This window comes from Octopus bimaculoides, chromosome 8, assembly GCF_046866305.1.
Source record: "Octopus bimaculoides isolate indiv1 chromosome 8, ASM4686630v1, whole genome shotgun sequence".
NCBI lineage: Eukaryota > Metazoa > Mollusca > Cephalopoda > Octopoda > Octopodidae > Octopus > Octopus bimaculoides.
Window position 1 is genome coordinate 40,922,222 of NC_142935.1, and position 9,300 is coordinate 40,931,521.

Consider the following 9,300-nt stretch of genomic DNA (forward strand, 5'->3'; position numbering starts at 1 on the left):
ATAAAATAAAAAATAAAATAAAATAAATGGCCGTGACATGTGGTGTCCGGTTTACGTACCGTATGCTGCGGAGTAAAATGCAGCAGTCAAAAAAAGCGTAAAGATCAACACGGCTAAGTCCCTCATGGTACACTAAGTCCTCATCCACAAGTGACAACTATTGTAATGAAATTTATAATAGAAATAACAGTAGTGGTGCCAAGAATCGTAAGATTCTTTCTCTCCTAAAATATATTTGTTACTTATTATCTTTTTTATGTTTTTGTTTCACTGATGGGTACTGCTTGTTGATTTGTTCCTATTATAGTTATGACAGAGCGATCGTGGCTATGTTTTACATAGAATATTCTGTGTATGTGTTTGGGTGAATGTGGTTTTCTGTTTATCTTATATAAAGAAATACATGTGTTTTATATAGATATGTATCGTATATACTTATGTACGCGTGTATGTGTATGTATATAAATATAAATATATATGTAATATCTCAATTACATCTATGTGTATAGGAGTAATGTGAGAGCATGTGTATAAAATATATATCACTGTTTGTATGTGTGTGAATGTACGCCTATGTATTTAAAAATTAATAATTTAATTTGTGCTTTGGAAATATGAATTGTATTATAATTTTCGATGTTTCACTTACAAAAAAAAGAAAAAGCACAATATTTATGTGGAATGGAATTTGGAAACAGTAAAAGAACACTTGGAATAAATGTTCTATAGGTAAGAAGCACTCGAACACTATGTAGATAAATTCATCCGGTAAGGTTTTTACGGAATATCCACCAGGAAGCGGTGAGGTGAGACCGGTCGCAAATTTCACTAGACTGAATGAAGAATGCGTTGGATCTTAGTTTAATATACAAAATATATACATAGGTATATAATTTATCACAATATGTATAAGTATATTTATATATAAATATATTTATACATACACATAGGGAGAGAGAGAGAGATTTAGTTATCAGTCTAAATGTATATTTTAAGTAGCAGTTCGCGTGAAAAGGATTTGTTTTTGCCGGTGAGTGCGAATCGTATGTGCATCTATGTATATATATGTCAATAATAGTGTGTGAGTAGGCCCGTCCTTGTATATGGTTCTATGTTAGAAACGGGTACTCGAGTAGGTTGGGTATAATTTTACCTCTATATATCTATGCAGAAATACATGTATGTATGTATATATGTATGTATGTATGTATGTATGTATAATCCGACTAACAAGCTTAACTTTCTAAACAGGTTCTGGGTTCCTTCCCTGCTAGTATATAATATGTATATAGGCTGCTTTCGAAGAACTACGCGAAACTTTTTGATTCTTTCACTCTCTTCACTTTTATTTCTTGCTTTCTGTTTTTTTATATTTTTACTACTATTATTTTTAGCACCGGCTAAAATGTACTCTCACCACCACCACTACCACTACCAACCTTCCTTAACAGCAGCAGCACCACCATTACCAACACCAACACTAACACCACCACCACCACCACCACCACCACCACCACTTTTTCAACTGCTGAATAGTTTTATTTGTTTGTTGTTGTTGCTTATTTGTCTTGTTTACACACGTACATACACACATTATACCCTCTCTCCTCTCTCACACATGTATGTGTGTATGTGTGCGTGTGTGTGTGTGTGTGTGTGTGTGTGTGTGTGTGTGTGTGTGTGTGTGTGTGTGTGTGGGTGCGTTCTTTATTTTGGTTTTCATCCGTTTGTCAGTCACCGTAGAGCAAGTAGTTTGAGGATGGAAGCGAGAAAGACGGGGATAGAAAAAGAGAGCGGCAGATAGTAAATAGAGACAGTCTTAGATAAGTAGAGAGACAGATAGATAGAAAGAAATAATGTGAGAGAGAGAAAGAGAGAGAGAGAGAGAGAGTGAGAGAGAGAGAGAGAGAGAGAGAGAGAGAGAGCGAAAGTCAAAGAAATAGTTTAAAGTTGTGAAACTTGGAACGGGCATAAAGTTTTGAAAACTACGAGTGAAAAGAAGCGATATGTATATATATATATATATATAAGATTGACCAGTGACCGGTCTGTCAATATGCTGAATCCGTATTTGAGAATTTTTTAAGTGAGCTTCTTCTAGCATATTAACAGACCGGTCACTGGTCAATCTTATATACACAAGTACTATAATCTTTTTAGGATCTCGAAAAAAAAATTTTCATGAACCTTCTGATTCTTTTAATGTGCTAGTTTTCTGGTATTAAATTGATATTAATTAATATCGAATTTTTACCATATTATGTTATATATATATATATATATATATATATATATATATATATATATATATATTATATATATATAATATACAACGAGAGAAAGAGAGAGAAAGGAAGAGAGTGAATCGAGCATTGTGTTGAGGAGTTAGCGACGAGAAAGAGGGAGGGGGAGGCAACTGAAGAGGAAGGGATGCATGGAAAGGACGCAGGAAGAGGGGGAAGGAGGAAGGGGAGGAGAATAAGAGTAAGAAGAATAGGAAGAGGCTAAGAAAATGTCAATGGGATGTGAGGTGATGAAGTGAGCGGGGGTGCAGTGTAAAGTTTTACCACTACGTGCGTGTGTGTAAATACGTGTGAGTGCGTGTGTGTTTGTGTGTGTGTGTGAGAGTGAGTGCTTCTCTGATGATATTCTGTCTGTAGTCAAAGGCTAGTTACTAACGGAAGAAGCTGGATAGAAGAGGAAAAATAAATACATAGATAGACAGAGAGAGGGACAGAGAGAGAGGCGGGATGGTTGAGATGTACTTACAAACAGAGGAGACGAATGAGTGATAGCGGGAGGTGAAAAAATAAGGTTTAGATAGAGAGAGGCAACATGCTTGGAGAGATGTTATAGAGGGAACTGAAAGAAAGTTGAAAGTTTATGTATGGGAGAGAGGAAAGAGCACGTGTGTGTGTGAGAGAGAGAGAGGGAGAGAGGGAGAGAGAGAGAGAGAGGGAGAGAGGGAGGGAGAGAGGGAGAAATAGTTATAGAGAGAAGACAGAGTTACGAGGATAAGCATGCAGAAAACGAAGATTAAGAGATGAGTATTAGAGAGAAAGACAGAGAGATAAATAGAGGGAAGAAGATAGAGTATCTAAGAGAGAGAGAGAGAGAGAGAGCGAAAGAGCAAAAGTTTCAGAAAGCTCACTGCGAAAATGAAATAGAGAGAAAAAGAGGACAGAGTGAGAGGGCGTGTGTCAGAGACAAAGAGAGAGAAAGAGTTCGTGGGGGGGGGGGGGGAGAATCATGAAAAGAGAGAGAGAGAGAGAGAGAGAGGAAGAAAGAGAGGGATAGATAGACTAACTGGCGAAGAGATAGATAGAGCAGTAGACTACGAAATTAATAGATAGGCAATCAAATAGACAGACAGACGACAGAAAGCAGACGGATAGACAGAAAGCCCGATAGATAGATAGATAGATAGATAGATAGATAGATAGATAGAGAGAGAGAAAGAGTGGGTTGGAGATGAGTAAGATCAGCAAGAGAGAAAAAAAGAGTGAGAGAGAAAAGAAGAGGAAGAACATAAAGCTAGTAAAAAAAAAAAAAAAAAACATGCTAGAGAGAAACATGTGTCGTGTTCGCATTGACATTTCTGTTTATCAATTTTTACAGTTTCCCCTCTCTCTCTGGCATTATCTTTTTCCAGCAATGCCTTCGCCTCCGCCTATAACTCAAGCATGCTAGCCTCTCTCTGTTTCATTACCATTTCATCTTCCCATCAGCTGTTATTTATTCTCAAATTTTCTGTTTAATTCAACGTGCGCAAACTCACGCTTACGTTAGTTTACATATACTTATATAGACTTTTACTCTTTTACAAGTTTCAGTCATTTGACTGCGGTCATGCTGGAGTACCGCCTTTAGTCGAAGAAATCGACCCCAGAACTTATTCTCTGTAAGCCTAGTACTTATTCTATCGGCTACTATTGCCGCACCGCTAGGTTACGGGGACTTAGGCACACCAGCATCGGTTGTCAAGCGTTGGTGGGGGACAAACACAGACACAAATACACACACACATGAATACACACACACACACACACACACACACACACACGCGCGCACGCACACACACACACACACATATGAAATGCACGAAGAACGGATTAGAAAAACATCCAACAACTGATGAAGGGTCGTTCTTTATGTTGCGTGTCTTGTTTTCCATTTGTTTCCATCGTTGTTCGCAAAAAAAAATTCATATCCCATGTATTCGAATTTCGCATTCCATATTTTCGTATTTTTTGTTGTTTACATTCTGTGACGTTCTGTACCCGCAAAAGCATATGTATATACGTATATATGTAAGTATGTGCATATACATATGTATATATGCATATATATATATATATATATATATATATATATATATATATATATATATATATATATATATATATATATATATATATATATGTGATTGACCGTTGACTGAACACTATTCAATTTTTTTTCTCCGTGTTTTTCTCCTTGTCTCCGTATTCTTTCTGTTGAAGAGCGTAGCTCGAAACGTCAAAGACTTTTCGTATTCCCGAGCGTCATACTAATACATCCTTTTGTTATTTACACCACCTGTCCTCGTCTGTTGTTGTTTTTTCGTACATTCTCCCATATATATATATATATATATATATATATATATATATATAGATATATATATATATACATATATATATATATATATATATATATATATATATATACATATATATATATATATATATAATTATGTGTATTTCTTCTATCTTAATGAATAAAAATTCTTCTGATAGAAGAAATGGGTTAATAGAAACCAATGTAGCAAAGAACACAAAATAACTATGGTTAGCTCCTGTTTTTAAGGCAGGAACTCCTTGAAATTTTGGGTATTTGAGTATATTTAAGAATTTAAGGATTGGAGAAAACGCATGTTATAATTGCATACTTTATTCCTACATATGTTTCAAAGGATTACAACCTGTGTGATCCATAGGGATCTTTGATATTAAAATTGTAACCTTCTCATCAGGGAAAGCATGGGAATCATCTTAAACGGAAGACATTATGACCGATTATGAAAACAATAGATGGATAAGGTTATGACTTGATTCATTTGAAAAAACCGTTAGAGAATTGGACGCTGCCGGATAGTGGGTTGGACAACACATACCAATCAATGTGTATATATATATATATATATATATATATATATATATATATATATATATATACGACTGACTTCTTTCAGTTTTTGTCCACCAAACTTACTCACATGGCTTTGGTCGGCTCGAGGCTATAGGAGAAGGCATTTGCCCATGGTGCCACGCAGTCTGACTGAACCCGGAACGATGTGGTTGAGAAGCAAGTTACTAACCACAAAGCCAGTACTGCGCCAATATATTATAACTGTCCGACGAACGAGAATGGGAATCTCTGAGTAACAGTTTTCTAATAATTTTGCAGCTTTAATAAAAGGTATATCTATCTATCTATCTATCTATCTATCTATCTATCTATCTATCTATCTATCTATCTATCTCTCGTACAGTGTCCCACCATTTCCGAGCTGTGGGCTTACGTCGAACAACTGCTATCGCGTGTGGGACGAGTCGGTCTATCAGCCGAGTATATCGTGAATATTGTCGCGCCTCCTTCCTTTAAACGGGAAGGAAGAGCTATTTTCATCGTACTTGTGGCTATGGCGAAAGAATGTGTATGGTGGACGCGTCTGAAAGGTCTAGAGACAAAGACTTTCCTCTCTGGGCAATCTCTCATCAACTTCTTCAAGTATCACCTGAAGAGGAAGTTGAGAGTAGAAAGGGAAGTCTTGTCTAGTGAATGCTTCAAAAAAAGATGGGTGAATGTAGCAAGGATGGCACGTGTGAACGACGGAGCCATCTTGAGCATAACCCTATGAGCAAGAAAAAAAAAAATAAAACAAAAAGGCAAAAGAGAGTCACTTACTGTTATAGTTTCGTCAATGAGAATATTGACCAAGGTTACCGTGGTCTTTTCCGTGGGCTTTTCCTTCCACGGCTAAACCTAAACTGTCCTCCCCTCTTTTTACACGAGAACATTACTGTGTGATACACGATCCCTATTGATCGGCCTTTCCTTTTCTTTTTTTTTTCGATCCCTTTTGATCGAACTGCCCCTTTTTCCCTTCCTGCGATCCCTTTTGATCGACACCACCAATTTTTTTTTTTTTTTTTTTTTCCTTCCTTCCCCCTCCCAAAAAGAAAAGCTCTACATTGTATTTGTCCCATCTTCGTTGAGCCCTGTGTGGCTAATAAAAGAAATGTATCTATCTATCTATCTATCTATCTATCTATCTATCTATCTATCTATCTGTCTGTCTGTCTGTTTGTCTGTCTGTCTGTTTTTTACTGGTTTCAGCCAAAGGCTAGGAGGTCCTGCTGAACGAATATATTTATATATATATCTACCTGTGTGCGTGCGTGCGTGCGAGGTAAGTGCGTGCGAGATGAGTGAGTGCGTGTGTATATGTGAGTTTAGAGAAGAAGGCGAGTCAGGGTGGCTTCTAACACACACACACACACACACACACACACACACACACACACACACACACACACACACACACACACACACACACACACACACACACACACACACACACACAATCTCTTCTCCTCTCTGTCGCTCGTACGCACGTTTTCTATGCTAATTCGCACACGTACCCAAACTATTCGGCTGCTGAGCGTTAGTACCAGTGTACCACCATCTCAACAGAATCGAACCCAAAGCAAGCCCTACACCCATCATACCCCATCCAGCATACCTCATCCACTAAGTTTACTCGACTACTGCGGCAGATGATGATGATGATGACTACGACGACGATGTTGATAACGAGTCTGAGGGTGACGGCAGTGACGTTCACTATTTGTCTTCTCGGCTGGGCTGTAATACAACATATTGCTTATACGTATGTATGTATGTATGTATGTATGTATGTATGTATGTATGTATCTATCTATCTATCTATGCATGCATAAACTTGACTGTGTGGTAAGAACCTTGCTTTTCAATCACATGATTCCGGTTGAACCTCGGGCTACCAAAGCCTTGCAAGTGGATTTGGTCGACAAAAAGCGAAAGAAGCCCGTCGTGTGTGTGTATATATATATATATATATATATATATATATATATATATTTACACACACAAGGGTTGGACAAAATAATGGAAACACCTAGCATCATAGCATCATAATTTTGAAATATCCATAAAATCGTCAAAGCTTGTTTATTTTTATGTTTTTTTTTATTTATTATTAGTGTTGCTTAATATGTTTTACTAAAATTGCTCTTTCTTTTCAGATATCATCAGGAAAAGGTAATTAAAATTCATTAAAATGACAGATCTATCGGACTTTCAAAGAGCTCATATTGTTGGTGCTCGTATGGCAAATGCTAGCGTAACGAAAACAACCGAAATCTTTAGTGTATCAAGAAGTACTGTTTCGAAGGTAATGACCACCTTTGAGAAAGTGGGAAAAACCTCCTCATTGAAACAAAACTCCGGAAGAAAACGAAAACTTTCAGATAGGGACGGTCGGATCTTACGCGAATTATTAGAAAGGATTAAAAAAGTACAGCTCCCAAAATTACTGCAGAACTTAATGACCACCTCGAGAATCTAGTTTCCACAAAGACAGTTCACCGGGAGCTGTACAAAGCCAGATTTCATGGGTGGGCTGCAATCAGAAAATCACTACTTTCAAAAATAAACGTTGCAAAGCGTTTAGAGTGGAGTAAAAACCCAAGGATTAGTCCCTAGAGCTGTGAAAGAAAGTTATTTTCTCGGACAAGCCATCCTTTATCTTATTTCCGACCACCTTCTTCCAACTGTTCAACATGGAAGGAGATGTGTAATGATCTGGGAGGCTATATCTTGGAAATCCGCTGGCCCAATAGTTTTCCTTTATGGCAGAATTAATAGTCAAGACTTATTAATGCATTTTATCTGATCAAATTCATCCTATGGTTGCAGAACTGTTTCCGGAGGGAAACGCAATCCTTCAGGGTGATAATGCACCAATTCTCAAGCTAAAGTTGTTACTGAATGACACGAGCAACATTCTAGTGAAGTTGAACATCTTATCTGGCCACCACAGTCCCCAGACCTCAATATTATTGAACATTTATGGTACATTTTAGCAAAACAAGTAAGGAGTCAATATCCTCTACGATCATCACTACAAGAACTGGAATCTGTTTTAGCTGAAGAATGGACAAAAATTCCTTTGGAAACAATTCAAACTTTGTACGAGTCCATACCTCGTATAATTCAGGCTGTAATTACTGCCAAAGGCCATCCTACTCCATATTAAAATAAATTTGTTTGAAAATTTAAGGTGCTTCCATTATTTTGTCCAACTCCTGCCCTTACCTCTCCAACTCCACCCTCCTCACAGGCACCCATCATCGACCCTATCATATCACTGACTCTGTCACCTGCGCTTCTAGCAACGTCATCTACTGCATCTCCTGCTCTCTCTCTGTCCTTCTCTATACATCGGTCAAACAGGAGAGCGCTTGGCTGACCAGTTCGCGGAATAATTCCGAGACATCAGACTTGGCAACAACACCCCGGTCTCGCGTCATTTCCGCTCTACCGGTCATTCTTTACAACACCTGTCTGTGTTCGGATTGTCCTTGCACAGGGGCCATCCGGAACCCCGTCTTCGCCGTGGACAGGGATAAATCTTTTCTCTTCGCTTCTTTGCACCATATGGGCTCAACTCTCCTCCCCTCTTCATCTAACCCTTCTCCTCTCTCCTCTCTTGCTCTCACACCTACTTCCTTCCACCCATCTCTCCTCTCTTGCTCTGACGCCTACTTCCTCTCTTCACTCCTACCCACCTTTTCCCTTCCCCCTCTACTTTCATTGTCACACCTCCCTCATTACCTCACCCCAACACATTCCAACACCACCTTCCCTATACATCTCACCCCATCCTTTACACCCCACTCCCACGCGCACCATGGTTTTGGGATCGCCACTACTTTATTATCTCCCTTTCTTCCTAGCTCTCTTGTGTGACCCTCTGTTTATTTCTCTGTTCCTTTCTGCTGAAGGCTCGAACCGTTAAAGATTTTCTCACTTCCCGAGCGTTAAACTAATACATCTGCTTGTTGTTTACACACCCGTCTTCGTCTCTTGTTTTTTTGTAATTTCTCCCTATATATATATGTACAGATTGATAGATAGATAGATAGATAGATAGAGAGAGAGAGAGATATGTGTGTGTCTGTGTATATGTCAATAACCGGTGTTGGTTTGTTTACG

The 9,300-nt window shown here is 38.2% G+C and overlaps 1 protein-coding gene across 4 annotated transcripts in view; it reads right to left on the reverse strand.

Moving 5' to 3' along the window:
- Nucleotides 1-1,482, reverse strand: part of LOC106884437 (uncharacterized) — a 304,622-nt gene extending 303,140 nt beyond the window's left edge. The window contains exon 1 of one of the 4 annotated variants that reach the window (XM_052970052.2): nucleotides 60-1,482. In XM_052970052.2, the coding sequence (XP_052826012.1) occupies nucleotides 60-126 (67 nt within the window). In that variant the 5' untranslated portion in view covers nucleotides 127-1,482. The remainder of the gene's footprint in view (nucleotides 1-59) is intronic. The other 3 variants (XM_052970050.2, XM_052970051.2, XM_089356371.1) reach the window with 3 other exon arrangements.
- Between the last annotated feature and the right edge of the window lie 7,818 nt (nucleotides 1,483-9,300).